The sequence below is a fragment of the Channa argus genome, chromosome 2, assembly GCF_033026475.1.
Source record: "Channa argus isolate prfri chromosome 2, Channa argus male v1.0, whole genome shotgun sequence".
Taxonomy (NCBI): domain Eukaryota; kingdom Metazoa; phylum Chordata; class Actinopteri; order Anabantiformes; family Channidae; genus Channa; species Channa argus.
In genome coordinates, this window is record NC_090198.1 from 24,563,772 (window position 1) to 24,580,716 (window position 16,945).

General features: G+C 40.7%; 1 protein-coding gene across 4 annotated transcripts; it reads left to right on the top strand.

Annotated features, from left to right (window-relative positions):
• The first annotated feature begins 58 nt into the window (after nt 1-58).
• fes (FES proto-oncogene, tyrosine kinase) lies at nt 59-16,742 on the top strand. Of its 4 annotated transcripts, XM_067486701.1 has the most exons (19): nt 59-2,729; nt 4,444-4,617; nt 5,406-5,483; nt 5,591-5,687; nt 5,897-6,080; nt 6,969-7,106; nt 7,213-7,332; nt 7,453-7,575; nt 8,915-9,110; nt 9,892-9,972; nt 10,813-11,022; nt 11,408-11,530; nt 12,136-12,189; nt 13,014-13,132; nt 13,215-13,309; nt 13,470-13,593; nt 15,176-15,333; nt 15,426-15,548; nt 15,663-16,742. In XM_067486701.1, exons 1-19 carry the CDS (start codon nt 2,505-2,507, stop codon nt 15,803-15,805), a joined length of 2,565 nt encoding a protein of 854 aa, XP_067342802.1. In that variant the 5' UTR covers nt 59-2,504; the 3' UTR covers nt 15,806-16,742. The 4 variants fall into 4 exon arrangements, 3 of the variants coding, with proteins under 3 accessions (XP_067342802.1, XP_067342811.1, XP_067342826.1); XR_010911752.1 differs by lacking the exon at nt 15,663-16,742 and having other exon boundaries at nt 13,470-13,597; XM_067486710.1 differs by lacking the exon at nt 5,406-5,483.
• The last annotated feature ends 203 nt before the right edge of the window (nt 16,743-16,945 follow it).

The window sequence follows — 16,945 nt, forward strand, 5'->3', positions numbered from 1 at the left end:
AGCGTTTTGTCAAAGACACTGCTTTAAACTTTGTAACCCACCACCTTCACCTACAGTCATCTGTGAATCTTATTTTGTATTAATTTAATATGCCTTTTATTACCCCGGGTAAAATGCATTGTTTTCTTAGTTAGGTATACTTGTTGCTTAAAGTAAAATAGTAAAAGTAAATCATGGAGCCCAGGAATGGACATGGGAGAGAGAAAGAAAAAAAGAATTGGGGGGAGAATGGAGACTAACTGACTTGAAAGTATATTTACAACGAAGACATTTGTGAGATCTTGCAAAAGATAATCTGTTTTCTTTTTTTAGGACAATACTTGCACTTTTACCTGAATATTGAGTTTTTCTTTATGCACCACCTCTGCACACAGCTTATTACATTTTGTTGTGTATGGGGTTGTTCAGCTGCAGCCTGCTCAGACTGGCCATCCTGTCCCCCATGACTTTATCAAGACCTCCAGTATTAATGCTGTGGCTGATCTTTGTATATGCTATACTTCCATCCATCCATTATCTGTAACCGTTTATCCTTTTTAGGGTCGTGGGGGGGCTGGAGCCTACCCCAGCTGTCATAGGGTGAGGCGGGGTAGACTCTGGATAGTTGATGTCAGGGAGACAGACAATTCACATATGTTCCCTGTTGTCTGAGGACACGAACCCACAAACTTACAGCTGGCAGATAGCAGTGCTAAACGGTCCACCACCCGGCTGCTCTTACTGTACTTTAGTAATTGTAAAAAAAATAGCTTAGATAAATGTTGTGCATTATTCTGCAAGAACAGTGCGGAAGGAAATGTAAGGTGAATTAGTGCCTTGTGCATTATTTTTGATATTATCAGACTGTGTATCTGGTACATTCATGCACCAAATTGAGATTGTTCCATTTTGGCAAATGTGAGAAGGCCTTTCAGTAAATTGGGGAAATATGCCTTTAATCACGTGCATTATCAGTAGTTATTCAGTGGGTTCATTCCTGTAACGGTTGAAATCTGAGAGTAAAGTGGGTTTAAAGGCACAGATATGAAATACTATAACACTCAAAGGCCTGCTGTGTTTATTTGCAGTGTTTTAATTATTTATCTTTGGAATAAATAATTATATTACCCTTATTTCTCTGTATGTTGGTAGTTGTGTAAAATAGTTTTTACAACATGCATTTGCTAAGATGGCGGCACACAACATTTAGTGGACCCCTGCTGTGACAATTGAACCCACAACTCAGTAGGGCAATGGTTTCTGCTGCTTCTAGCCACACATTTGCTAGAACATGACCTACAAAACTTGTAGATACACTATCTAAACATAAAAGCAGATGTTTCCTCTGCGGTCTCTCATGGCGGTACTGCATTGTCTGTTATATTTGTCCCTTCTTCTCTCCAGCTCATACAATGAGAGTAGTTGAGGATGTAGAGCTGGTGTAATTATGGTAAGTCATTGAGCTCAAATTGGAAAGGTTGCATCCAACACAAGTAACAAAGTAAGAATGGGATCACAAAAATATAGGCTAAAGAAAGATGAAAAGCAGTTTTGTGGTTGTTCAACAAACACCATCAGCAGTGTTGCAGTCGTCCATGATCTAATAGTTACAACGGATTTTAAAAGCTTTTTGCACTTTGGCCGTCGATACAAGTTTCAGTGGACTGACCAATATCCTTGAAATGTTTTTCACCCATTTTTGATGCAACACCTTATTCAGTTCAAAAGGAAACTTGCCTGTATCACACTTTCAGTTCACTGTGGGGAAGTGTTAAAGCCACACAAATTCAAAAACCTGCCCACCAGATGTTCTGTTGTACATTTATAACCAACACATTCAAAGTAGTATTCTCATACATATTTCAGTGGTGGAAGAAGTATTCTAGTTATTCACTCAAAAGTAAAAATGCAGTAGAAATCCTCATCTAATATACAGTAGAACAAAGAAGCACAAAGTTTTTATTATAAAGCATCAAAAGTGTACGCGGCCATGGTGATAAACATTTCCTTCTGAAATGTAGTGAAAGTAAAAGTTACATGCAAAGGGAAATTATTCAAACAAATTGCAAACATAAACATGTACTTTATTTCCCCGTCTACTCTAAAAAAACCTTGATGTTTGTGACACACACAAAGCAGCAGTCTAAATTGGGCAGTTTCAGCCTCCACTGGTTTGTGTCTTGGTTTTCTGTTTTATTTTCTTAACACATGAACAGCATAATTATGATAATACCACAATCATTTTAAGTTATTATGCTTTGCTTTTATGTTATTGTACAATTACAACCATAACCACATTGAAACAGACACAAGGAAGTGCTGCTTCACATGTACTCTGTACTTTTTTTTTTTTGCTTACAGGGAAGTGAAACTCTTCTATGGCCACAAAGTAATTACTGCTCTTGGTCATTCGTAGCCGCTTTCAGCTCACCACTCTGTGTCCGTTCCCTGACAACACACAGGTACTGGAGGATTGACTGCTGACTACAATTTTTTAACAGAGAGGTGAGCCTAAATCTTCACAGATGGGTTTTGCGGAGAACCTGAGGTGTCCACAGGCACATGCAGCAGTCATGCGGCTGCTGGACTCAGAGCTTCACCTGATGGAGGTCATGAAGAAGTGGATGGGTCAGCGGGCTAAGAGCGAGCGGGAGTTTTCAGTGCAGCTGCACCACATGGCTACCATGGCTGATAAGGTGGACCGACCCCAGCTGGGCTCAGGACTGGATTACATCAGCCAGCTCAACAAGGTGAGGTCTCACAACCTACATCAAGTGTCCACCAATAGGAATGACTGTAGTAGGAGACAGGTATTAGAGTGAAGTAAGAATTGTGGAAGTTGTCACATTAGTTTTTCAAATTACTGCAGGTGAAAAAAATGGTTAAAAATGGTTTTGTGTCTTTCCTGTAAGAGATTATGTTTTTAGATATGTGACAGAAGTGTCATAATAGAGCAAATACTTCTCTAATCAGAGGTTAACTTGTGAATTTGATGCTATTTTGTGACATGCAAATGGGTTTTATTTTCAGAATTTTAAAAACAATTCTGTTCTGAACAGGAACCATTATTCATCAATGGACAAAAAACACATATATTAGAAATAACACTCAGTGACTGCCAACACATTTTTGGATGGAATGTGCAAAACACATTATTTCCGTTCTCGTACTTGTAAAGTTCTGAGTTCATATGGATTTTGAAAGCTCATTAACAAATAACTTTGAGCTAAATAATTTATCCTAGTTTAGAATAATTTGGGGGAATTTTGACTTAGCTGAATCAATGGTCAATGGACAGAAGGTGACTATATTGTTTTGACTGTGAAGCTCACTGAGGCAAATTTAGGATCTCGGAATTTGACTATGTAAAATGTATGAAAATGTAATAGTGCTGTTTTGCAATTTCCCGTTTTTCTGCATTTTCATGAAATGTGATCTGATCTCCACCAAATTCACAAATATCAACAATCGCAACATTTCTACAGTAAGCTGATAAAATACAAGCAGTCATGATCTCAGCAGTTGTGTCTTTGAAGCCATTCTGTACTTTGAAATTCAGGGTCATTTTCCTGCTGCATCATTCAGCTTCTCTAATCTTCAGTTCGCAGACAGCCGCCTTGACATTATCCTGTAGGATAAATCGATGAACTTGGAAAGTTGTTTCCCACTTCACAGTGGTGAGGAGTCCAGGTCCAGAGTCAGCAAAGCAGCCCCAAATCTCGATTCCCCCTTTTGAGGTGTTTTCTTGCTGATATGCTGTTTGCTTACTGGCTGTTTGTTCCTTCCAAATAGTTCTACCTTCGTTTTATCTGTCCCCAGTCACTTTCTCAGTAGTGTTGTAGAGTGTCAGGGTGACCTCTGGTAAATTTCAGGTGTTGTGTCCTGTGATGGATGGTCGATATTTGGCTTAGGTTTCACTTATGAACAGTTACTGTTGGCTTTTTTTTTTACGCTTAGTGAACATCCCGCATCAGGCTTTAGAGTGATCTTCGCTGGGTGCCCTCTTCTATGGAGAATATCCACAGTCTTAATTTATAGACAATATGTAATGTGCATATATAAATATTTAAAGTCTTTGAGATGAATCATAACTAGACATAATAAATGAGGAAAAGGTTACCAAATACATAATGTAATAAAAGTGTTAAGAGGAAAAATTATTGAACGTGAAAAAATAAGCGCAGTGATGCAGCTACGATCTACAAAGTCCCACAGAAAAAGAATTTTATTTCACATTTTACACAATATGAGCAAAAACATAAAGGTTTTTAAAAAATAGTTTCTATTAAGTATTCAATTTGTAAATAGGTTTGTTAAATAGATTTTCTGCATTTTCAAGATAAAGCTAAGAAACAAACAATCCAAACTGTAATTCTATTCTATTTGGAGCACGGTGCAGCTTTGGGAGAATTCTCTGTATGCATTCATTAGGTTTCTGTTGTCTGTCTGTCCTCTGTCTGTCAGTCATGGGGAGTGCTGGTCTCCCAGACGGACTTTCTCAGTCAGGTGATGAAGAAGCACTCCGAGGACCTGCTGGATGGTCCCATCAGCAAACTGTCGCTGCTCATCAGAGACAAACAGCAGCTCCGGAAAACCTACTCGGAGCACTGGAACCTTCTGAGACAGGAGCTCAACAAGGTGTGTGAGGAGCAATAACACAAAGTCAAACACCTAAGTACATAGTACAAGCCAAAGGCAGGTGAACCGGCTTCATACAGTCAAACCTTTGACTGTAACAACATCACTCAGTGCTGAAAATAGGCTGTGACTTCTTTCTTTTTATAATATAGTGACTGTTGCTCACTTGGTTTATTTTCTAGCTGACAACTTAAAAAATCTTGACGACCCGTGAAATGACAACACATGCATACAAATAACCCAACTTAAAGCTAAACTACCCTGTGATATTCTTTCATTGTGAGTGTTGGTAACTGCAGACTACATACTGCGCCCTGTGTTTGGATACTGCGTAAAGTTATGTCTAAGTACGTTAGTGTGTAGTAGGAGTATTTACATGATGTTTATGACAAGCCTGTAAAAAGAAAGCAGAAGTTAGTTTGTACAGTATCTCTCTCTAGTAATGTAATCAGACAGGAGTTGAATGAAGTGAGGTCTAATGTTGGCATGTTGCTGCCATCCCCACACAGTTTTATGAACCAATTACACAAACCAAATGATGTGTTCATTTTCAGCAACTCATAGCAGTTCAGACGTGAAGTTGGCTCATTTCAATTTCACTGTGTTGCCGTGCAGACGGAGCTCCAATTAGGGGTTTCCGGACATCAATGTGTGGTTATTTGATAGATTCTATGTTATGATAACAACAGAACATGTCAGAAACAGAGATGTTAACAGGTGGAGTTTGAAAGTGTTGCTACAGGCAGCACAGCAAAGGTCACAGCATTTCCTTATATGTCTTCTCTCAGGTTTCATGTTCCTCTGTAGTGAGATACACCATGGCTTCTGTCCACTTCCTGTGTCAGTTACTACGCTCAGCTTTTACAGTAAAGCAGCTGTTTACCACACACATTTCTCTTGTGAATCACATCTGTCGTTGCGCCATCTGTTTGTGAGCTCTAAAAGATGCTGCTGTGTGTCCGTGCTGCTTCAGGTGACCCACACAGAGCTGGAGAGGCTGAAGAGTTGCTACAGACAGGCAGGAAAAGATGTAGCTCAGGCTAAGAGGAAGTACCAAGAGGCCAATAAAGGTGGGGTTTCTGGTATCACTTAGTTCTTGGAAAAGAATATTTTTTTTCTTTCACTTTGAAGATGGAGCTGGTTGTTTGGTGAAGCATGCTGGTGAATAGACTACAGCGTAAATATGATGTGTATTGTGTTGTAATATGTTGCCTCCCTCCTCCTTTTGTGTGTGTGTGTGTGTGTGTGTGTGTGTGTGTCTGTGTGTGTGTGTGTGCAGATAAAGACAGAGACAAAGCTAAGGAGCGTTACATAAAGGCTTTAATGAAACTCCTTGATCTGCATAATGAGTATGTCCTGTCTCTGCGAGCTGCTCAAGTTTACCATCAGCAACACTACAGTCAGATCCAGCCTACCCTGCTCAGCGCGCTGCAGACTCTGCAGCAGGAGATGGTGCTCATACTGTAAGACCACATTTACTACAGAGTGAAGACTATGCCCATGTGTTTGTTGCTGTTGGGGCATCTGAACGAAGCAGAGAAGCAGGTTTCATATGTTCTGTATATGTTGCCTACAGTGAACGGCCTCTTTCATCTGTTCTCACAGAGAGCGAAAAGCTGCCCTCAAAGTTATTTAATCAACCACATTTTAAATGTTAGTCTAGGAATTAATTCTAACTGACCATTTTTTTCCCATAAACTCTACCAAAATAAACATTTTTAGCCATACTAGCCATTTGTTCTAATTATCATTAGAACTCTATGCAAAGTCAACTCGCATAAATTTGAAACTTGCCAGAGCTGCTGCAGGCAACATTTAATTGCATTTATTTTCCATCAACCTTATGTGATTTTATTTATAGTATAAGGTCATGTTGTTGAGCGCAGGGATGGTGACAGCAGTGACAGCTTTTTCTTGTTTGCCTTCTCACAAGAAAGTTTTGAGAGTTGCCTACTGAGGACATAATTTTTGAAATGCTAGTGTATGAGGTGAGAAAATCAAGTCGTACCAAAAAAGGGAAACAAGAAGTCAAACAGTGAAAAGAGTATTCGGAATGAGGGAGCTCCGTGTATTAAATGTTTGACAGCCAGCTGTCAAACTTCAGACGTCTCTACTTCTTTGAAACAGACCCAGCTTGAAACCTCATTACACCCAGAATTTACAGTGATGTATTCTTTGTTCCTTGCCGGATTCTCATAGCACTGATCAATCAACCTAGAAGTTCTTATGTTGTATAGACTCTTATATGTCTTGAAATTGGCTGAAACCTGCAAACTGGTCTTTGAACTTACTCAAAATCTGTGCACGGTGAGTGACTATTTTCTCATGCTGTTTCTTAAACCCTTAACCAGAAAGGAGATTCTGCAGGAGTATTTCGACATCTCCACTCTCCTGCATCACGAAGTGGTGCGGATCCACAGGGAGATAACTTCTGCTCTAACGGCCATCGATCCTCTCAGAGAGTATGAGAACTTCATCCTCCAGAACAGGTAGACTGAGACAAATCCTCCCCCTTAGCTGTCCGTTACTCTGTGATGACAATCCACCCTGCAGAGCAATGATGCCACGAATCGTGCATGTGTGTGTGTTTTGAAGGTCTGTGGGGGATGTTCCTGCGTGTGCAGACTTCGACTGTAGCCTTCTGGAAGACACTGAGCAGCTAAATCCCAAAGACATTGAACTAAATGACCTCACGCTTGAGACAATTCAGCACAAGTGAGAACATTTTTTATGTCCTAACTACTTGCTCCTCGTTTCCCTCTTTTATTTTGACCCCCTATTTTCTCTGTTTTTCTCCCATCACATGATTTCTCTGTGTTTTTTTTTCCCTCACAGATTAACCACAATAGAGGAGGAGCTGATGAACCTGGCTCGGACTCTGGGCTCCCAGCAGACCTCAGTCGAACATCTGGAGTTTGAGCTGGAGGCAGAGCGGGAAGGTGTCAAGAAGGGCCAGAGGTCAGTGACCCTCAAACACAAACCAGAATCAGTTCTGCTCTGATGCTGCATTGAGAGGTGACAGAGGATACAAACAGAAAAAAACACATAGTCTTTGTTAGCAGGGAAGACGAATTAATCACGTCTTCCTCTGCAGGCAGTCAGTCCCATCAGAAGAGCTCAGTGTGCTCTTGGCTGCGCAACGGCGAATAACCAGTGTGGTCTCAGAGGAAACTAGGTGCCTTATGAATTATAATAGTGCGGTATGGTCAGAGTCATAGAGCTTGTTCCGCTCATTTGTCTTGGTTGATGAAGCTGTCTGAAGGTGTTAGTGGTTTTCAGTCCTGTGGGAATTACTGAGTCATTAACAGACTCCTGGAGGACAACTGGAAACAATGTGTTGATGAGTTTTAAACGCTGCTTGGAGGCACATATGGCGGCAGCGCTGTTAGTGGCGTGAGTGGAGGTTATGTTGCCCTTTAGTTTGGATGTTGAGGAAACATTTTTCAAAACAACACCCACAAGCCACATTAGGTTCACCTGACATCCTGTAGCTGAGTATGTGTTTACCTCAGGAAAAGTCGCACTGAGCTTGTGTGGGTAAGTTTAATTAAGCAGTGTAGGACGAGGTGTTCAGACGTCTGCTCGAGCAATAGGAAGTTTGCGGTAGCACTGGTCCACAGAAAGGGACAGAGAAAAAAATAGTCAGTAGTCACTTTTACTTTTACTTTAAGTAAAATAATATAATCTGCTACTTACTTTTACTTTCGTAGAAATTTCAGTGGGTACTTACCCCTTTTTTCATCCTTTTTTCATCTTCCCACCTTTTCTCTCGTCATTAAGATGTCACATGATCCACTCGGCAAATAGGCAAAGATGTCATTTTGACGATGACTATGAGCTGTAACAAGCATGTTACCTAAGCCACCCACAGGGTCATTTCTTTCATTGGAGGGCTGTATGTACATCGTGCACAGAGGCAGAGAGGGGTGACCAACGGAGATTCAACAGCAAATTATCACCCAGCCTCATCCTAGTTTTTCCTGCTGTTTAAGGGTCTTTACAACAAAGACTCTTCTCATATATTCACGTTCTGTTTTGGGCGTTTCAGGTTGTTTGAGACTCACTAGCCACACGTGCTCACAGTGCGTGATGAGGTGTGACTAAGCCGCGGTTATAGAAGCCTTTTATAGATTCAATGTGTCGATAGGAAGATTCTGCAGCCCACTTACACAGACAGGCCCTTTAATTGGTGTCTCCGTCCTCTTGTACTGTCTAATTACACCGCTTGTTTTAATGACTCCTTCAGCGTCACACAAACACAGTTTTCTGATGTGCAGGTGCACTCTGCTTTGTCCAGGGTCTACCAGTTCAGCAAAAGACATGCACTGGAGGAGTGTCGGCAGCAGGTTGCTCTGTCTCAGGGAGTAAGAGCCAAGATGGAGATTCAGAGGCTGGTTCTGAAGGAGAAACTGGAAAAGCTGGGCTCCAGGGAACCTCCCTCTGTGATGATAGCAGACCTAGACACTGTTTCACTTTCATCCAACACAAGTAATGTATGTTGATGCTGCCAGGAGCTGCTTGTTTTTTTGGTTTTTTTTACATCTAAATGACTGTTAGTCAGAAGAGAACTACTACACACTAATGTGGGTTTAAAGAAGAAACGGAGCCAGTCTTTCTTACTCTAGTTACTCTGAAGCAAAGCCATTGTTTTTGTAGTCACAAGTCAGAGTCATGTCTTGTTTAATAAGTTCCAAATCAATGTCTAGTGTCTTAGTGCCCTGAACCAGTCACGGAATTGGAAACAGCATCACCACTGTGCGCCTGACATCCATCCGTAACTGAAAGCTGGTGTTAGAAATCACCCCTTGTTTATTGATTTCTAAAGATTTCCATGTTGTACTTTATTCCAGGGTTTTCTCTTAGCTTAAGCCAGTTAGCTAAAGTAATTCTTTTTTTATTGTTCCTGCCACTTTTTTATTTTGATTTCACATTTCTTTCTCCAAAAGTGATCACCTCAGATGTCATCTGCTGTCTGTCTGCTGCCATGGCCTCTCCCTCCTCTTCCTGCACCATGATTGTCAGATTTATTCAAAGTATATTTGTTTTAGGAATGATGTAAAGTAGTGACTAGGTTAAACAATTATAGCCCTGCTCTTTTCACCAAACAGCTCTTTGTAACTGGAACTACCAAATACACTTATCATTTTATGCTTTTATTTATTAGTACTGCAGTAAACAGATTCGAGTTATGAGGGGAGGAAGGACACTTAGCTTAGCCGTTATTCTGCATTTTACTAACTAATGCATTGTGCTCCGGATCATTTTCTTTTTCAGGAACACAACCCAAATGCCCCCAAACTCTTCGTGGACGAGATCTTAAATAGTCTGGGTGGCCTGTTTAAACCCAAAGGCGAGGTAGGTCAAAACACACTGTACAATAAAGATAAAATCAGCACACACCAAACAATGACAGAGTACGAGCAGTTGTCCTAACTGGATACCATCATCTTATCTCTGTGTGCTGACACTGTGGCAGGAAAGACGAAGGACGAAGGACGAAGGTCTCTTCGTCACTGTAACACCCGCGATTTTAACTTTAACTGCAGTGTCTGTTTTGTGCACTCAAACTTTCCAACACACCACAAACAATCCATCATGTTTTAGTGAATGTCTGTGCTGCTGAGCCCGCTCACGTGATCTTTCTTTGGGGCCTCGTGCTCCTGGAGGCACCATGGGACTATTTGAGGTCAGCTTTATCGGTGAAGTTACTGCTTTTGAAACTCTGCCTGACCTAAAACTAAGTTTACTCCTTAGAGGGTCTGTTTATATTTCATCATTTCATCATTGCTGACACACAGACTCCCATTCACACATGACAAAGCTGTTCTGCACATTAACTCTCAAGGTCCAGTGTGGTAATTTGTTCTGTTTTTAATCTACCAGAAAGATTAAAATGACTGTGTTTATGCTGTAAAGATAATTTTTAGCAAACAATGACTTAATATCTATCATGTGCTGGACTCCCAGTCTAACTTATTTAGAGCGTGGATTACTTCTCCCTCTACATTTCCCAACTCTGTGGAACCCTGGAGGCAGGCGGGGGGGGGGTTAGACTTTAATTTATTACAGATTCCTCTTTGAAGTAGCTATATAATCTCTGCAGAAATACCCCATAATCTATCCTTTTTCACTTCTCATTGTTTCATCATACACTTTGGGTTTAATGATTCTGCTTTTCTCTGCTCCTGCCCCCAGGTCCTTCCCGTCCTCGCCCCAGTGCAGGAAGTGGATCGTCCTTTGGGGCAGCAGGACTGGTACCACGGAGCCATTCCCAGACTGGAGGTACTGGAACTGCTGAAGAGGGATGGAGACTTCCTGGTGAGGAAGAGTCAAGAGAAACAGGGTTATGTGCTCTCCGTGCAGTGGGAGGGATCCTGCAAGCATTTCCTGATTCAGAACACAGACGTAAGTAACTCTGCAAAATCAGACAGAAAGCATTTGCAGATGAAAGAGTTGTAGAAGTAATATTTTTACCCTGTGTGTTTCACATTACATGAGTTTAAATTGATGAGTCTGTTTCGAAAAATAAAGATGTAGGCTAGTGATGAAAATAGATTTAATGTTTCCTTCCCTTTTTTTAATATCGAAGGAAATTATAAGAGCATGTACTGCACATGATGTGAATCTGTTCTCTACACATTTATAAAACTGAAGTGTGATTTTTTTTAGAATGCATTCAAATTGATTGGTACTTTTCAAAACATTGAAATAACGAATTAAAAACAGATATCTTATGTTTTCACATTGGTACATTGGGTCTCTAAAAACACTTTGCAACGTGTGCCAGTAGAATCTGTACCGTCTGGATGGAGAAGGTTTCCACAGTATCCCCAAGCTGATCCATCATCTACTATCGTCACGACAACACATCACCAAGAAGACTGATATAGTGCTGAAGAAACCTGTACCGAAGGTACAGTTACACCGTCTGCTGCTGTGTCCTGAAAATGTCTGCTGGTTCTTTTTTGTTCTGCTTGTGACACCTGAAGCCTCTGTTTCTCTTTCTAACAATGGTGGCTTTGTAGTTGTATTGGTTAGCACTTTTATCTCATGGGTACAGATTTTCTGTGTCAAGGTTACATGTTCTACCTGAGCCTTTGTCTGGGTACTGCAGTTACCTCCCACAGTCCAAAGACATGCAGTAAGCTTAATTAGCGAGTCTACATTTCCTGTATTCCATGATGGACCCCACCTCTTACACTGTGACATCTGGGATCGGCTTCAGCACCCCTGGATAAATAAGACTAGCCCTTGTAAAATAAGAATTATCCTGTGAAATCAAGTCACGAGTCATACGTTATGTGAATAACAGCATTTTAACAACATCTAACCACCTTGTAGTATGTTGCTCTAACCCAAACTGAACTCTGATGCCTTTGTGTCTATCCCTGAGCAGGCTATGTTTGCACAGTTTTAATCCAGCAAAATTTGGGTTTTTTTTCTCCGCTTTCACTTTGTCACTTTTTAACATGATGACAGTACTTTGTGTATCTGTTTTGTTCATTTTATCCCCATTAGGACAAATGGGTCCTGGAGCATGATGATATTATCCTGGGACAGCTCATTGGACGGGTGGGTGAACTTGACGTCTGTTGATAAAAAAAGTGAAGTTTATGTCTATTACCAGAGTCCCAGGTTGTGTGTCCATGTTAGTAATGTACCTCTGAGTCACATATCTCTAAATTCTCTCTAAATTAGCAAAACATATCTGCATGAAACTAAAGTGCAAAGTTTGGACAAGGAAGACAGGCTCCCCTGGAGACCCTATTTCCAGTTTAACGAATAGATTTACAGTTTCTCAGTTTCTCTTTAATAATACTTACATGCCTAAATGGACATTGAAAGTACTAAGAAACCTCACCAAAGAGTGAGGTTTTTGTTTCAAGCAAAAGTTTGGCCAAGGCTAATATGATAAAGCTGGTATTTTCCAGAGTTACCATCTCTCTAGTACATTTAATATGGATGGACTTGATACTTTGTGTTATTGCCACTCTGCAGTTCCTCAACATTAAACAACAGTGTAGCTCCAGAAACACAACAAAAAGAAACTAAAAAGTCTTCAGAAATAGTTTTTCTTCTCCTTTCCTTTGACAAAAGACTGTACTGTCCTCCATCTATTACGTTACTGTTGCCTCTGAAAGGGACGTCTTTATTGCCAGCACATATCTACTGGAGGAACTACAGCTACCAGTTACATTCACAGAAATGCCCATTTCCCATTTTACCTGCACACAGAAATAATTGGAAATAAATATATTTTTAAAGTTCATTAAGGAAATTGTTAACTGTGGATACAACCAGGTGTTGAATGATTATGCCTGGTATTTTATGCTGAACAAGGAAAGATAAAACAAAAAAGAGTAACTGGTGGTTTTGGTGGTTTTGGTGTCTCACAGGGGAACTTTGGTGAGGTGTACAGGGGCCATTTACGCACTGATAACATTCCTGTCGCTGTGAAATCCTGTAAAGAGAACTTAGCCCCAGAGCACAAGAATAAATTTCTGATGGAAGCCAGGTTAGAGACACACACACACACACACACACACACACACACTCACACTCCTCTCTGCATTGCACTTTTCTCTTTTGCTTTCCAGGATCCTAAAGAAGTACGACCATCCTAACATTGTGAAGCTGATAGGAGTGTGCACACAGAAACAGCCTATCTACATCATCATGGAGCTCGTTCAGGGTAAATATGATCCTGTTAGACACCACCTCTAAATCTCTCAACTTGTTTATCCAGCAGCGTCAAGATTTATCATACCATTATTACTTTCCCACTTTGTTCCACCGTCACAACTCTATATTTGTGTGTGCGTGTGTGTGTGGGTGTCTCCACATTTGTGAAGGTGGTGATTTTCTCTCCTTCTTGCGACATGAGGGTCACAGCCTGAAGCCTAAGTTGTTGGTCAAAATGACAGAAAATGTGGCAGCCGGCATGGAGTACCTGGAGAGCAAGAAGTGTATCCACAGGTTGGTCAGTCAATCTTTCTTACCTGCAGATTCAATTTACAATAAGATACAAATATAAATATTTAGGATCATTATTATTAATATTATATTTTATTACACATTAATCTACCCATTACAATAAGTAAGTAATTCAAATTAGCCCCACCATTACAAACTACAACACAGGCTGGTATAATCTAATCTAATAGAGATGTTTCCAAATGGGCATGTTCTGCACAATGAGCCAATTGTTCAACAGTTGGGGAAAACCTACTAGAACATGTAGTTCAGTTAACACAGTGGCCTAACAAGGAAAATTCAGTTAACTGTGTACTTTATATAAACATACGACTTCCAAAGTAAATGGTGGATCTACTGTAAAGCCAGACAAATGATTTTTGTGAGTCATGTGCATTTTCTGTGTAGTATAATGTACAAGTACAAGCTGTGGGCAGATTGATATTCAGACCTTTATGACGCATAATAAAAAAATTGCATATGTTGAAGTAGCTGTTAATGATGAAATAATTTCCTTAAATACCTGATCGTTAGCGACCTTGACCCTGAAGCTGGAAATGTGCACTACATGAAAAATGTAGAACAGCTGTGAATTCAATATGCATTAAGTTCCTTTTATTTTGGAGAAATTTTGATTTGAAAGCAACGTACAGTAAAAGTAAATAGGAACACAAGAGGTGAATGCCATCAAAAATTGGTGCTCTGCCAAACCAGCATCTACACTAACCTCGTTTTAGAGAACTACAGTAGAACTTTTCAATAGGAAGGTGAAGTGCAGTAATTGCATTTTAGATAATACCAGATAAGTTGATCTCCACTTTGGCTCTAAATGAGCGAAGGCTGCTTCTCTTTTTTGTTGTCTTAACTGCTGGTGACCTGGGGACCACAGTGCCCATTAACAGAAGTGATGGACAGTTAGCTCAATAGAGAAGTGCCAAACCTCTCAGGGGCACGTACGTTCTTCTACATAAAACACAGGCAATACAATCTTACCATCAGCTGCAAAAGACACAGGGAACCAATGCAATGAGGGCTCAGATAGGTCTGATAGGTATTTTTCACTTTCACAAGCCAATAGGACAGCTGGCTCAAAACCTAAAGGGGGAGTGGTGACCTAAAGGTGGGAAGCCTCTGATTGAAACTACACCGACTGAATGAGTACAGGGGGACCCCATAACACACACACACACACACACACACACACACAGACACGGGCTTAAAAGACTCATCTAACTCCAAAGGCAGTGGAAATGAACAATTCAAAGGAAAACTGGGACCTGGGATCTAAAAATTCAGTACAATGCGATGTATAAAAATAAATTGTAAAGTAAAGTGTAACTGAATTGAAAGCGTGTGTTTTATGTGTTGTTGGATTGTGTAACGACGTGTGTGAAGCTGCTTCAAATGTAACATCAGACATGACTAGAATGTCATGTCTAGTCTCTCACTTCTCGTAGTGGTGCCTGTTCCCTGGCTGTTTGTCTTTCTCGCACAAAACAGGATGTTGTTTGTGTTTCTTGTGTTTCCATTTCCCCCAGTCTCTGTGTATGTCTCTTCATAAATCATCCTCCCTTGTCTTGTAAAGGGACCTGGCAGCGAGAAACTGTCTGGTTGCAGAGCACAACGTGGTGAAGATCAGTGACTTTGGGATGTCCCGTCAGCAAGATGACGGCATCTACTCTGCAGAAGGCAGCCTGAGACAGATACCTGTCAAATGGACGGCTCCCGAGGCCCTGAACTATGGTAAGCCACCGCTGCGTCTGCCCTGCAGTCTCAAGCAGACAAAGAGCTGGGTCTGTGCCTTTGCCAATGCTGCCCTCTGCTGGTGCTTCCAGGTCGCTATACCACGGAGAGTGACGTGTGGAGCTTTGGGATCTTACTGTGGGAGACGTTCTCCTTAGGAATGACACCCTACATAAGCATGACCAACCAACAGACACGGGAAGATGTGGAGAGAGGTAAAATGTGACATTCATGAAAAAGTAGTTGTGGTTCATTCTGAGTCTGCTCAATGTGTCACTGGGCCGAGATCAATCTCAGTGTCGGTTTGGTTTATCTGTGATGTTTTGCAGGATACCGTATGCCTGCCCCACACGGCTGCCCTGTGGAAATCTCCAGGATTATGAACAGCTGCTGGCAGTATGATCCTAAAAACAGGCCGCCCTTTAAGAAACTTCGTGCTGACCTCGGTGCCATATACAGCAAAATAACATAATACACGCAAGCCTGTTCACTGGATGTAGTTTATTCTGTTGTTTGTCAGATTGAATGTTCTTTTTTTCCTTTCAGAAAAAATGCAGACAGTAAGTGGACACACATCTCCAAGAGACATGTGATATTTATTATTGGACTTGTTAAAGTTTGTTGTTGATCTGTAAAACATACCTAGGTTTCACTCCTCCTCCTAAAAATAAATGTGACTGTATAGACTGTACAACAAACCATAAATTACATACTCTTCAGCAGTTATGTTATTACTATAATTGCTGAAACTCAAAAACAATGAAACATTTTAAACGGACACATCCTCCCGATGAGTGTAGATGCTGCCAACACAGACATTAGGTCACTAAGGGTAGAGGACATAAATTACTGTTTGAACAGAAATGCAGGTTGAAACAGGTTAGTGTATGACAGACCACACGGAGTCCCAGAGGACTACTACTGTACGATGAATTTATGGTGACTTAAACTGTTTTGGATGCAAACACCATAGGCATATCTACTTCTTAAGGTTAAAAAAAACAATTACACTTAAAGCTTAACATGTCAGATATTTTCACTTGGAAGTTATTTAGATGAACTGAAGCAAATATGAATTTTATCCTCTCATTTAAATAAAAGCCAATGTGGATCAATAGGCAGAGCATGTTGTCCAACAATTGAATTTGTTGGCAGTTGGATTCCAGCTCCTCCAGTCCACATGTCCAGGTGTTCTTGGGACAAAACACTGAATCCCATGTTGCTCCTGGTGTGTGTGTGTGTGTGTGTGTTTGTGTGTGATTGTGTGTGTGTGTGTGTGTGTGTGTTCCTCACTTTTCTCATTAAGTCACATATCATAAAAGCATTTGCCGAAGGGCTAAATATAAAGACACATTATACATATACAGCACCTTGGCTGGCACAGGATTAAAGCAAAAAAAAAAAAAAAAGTCTTGTCATTATGTAATCTGCAGCAGGGCAGGGTGTGTGTATGAAGAGTGAGAACATTGCTGAGAATCTTTGAATAAACAAAGGTTGCTTTGAGTTTTTTCTGATTTATTGAAACGGTTGACTCAGTTCACAGCACACGCAGGCTGGAGGAGGCTGCTGACATATTTATGTGTTTGTGTAAATTATACTGATGAAAACAGGT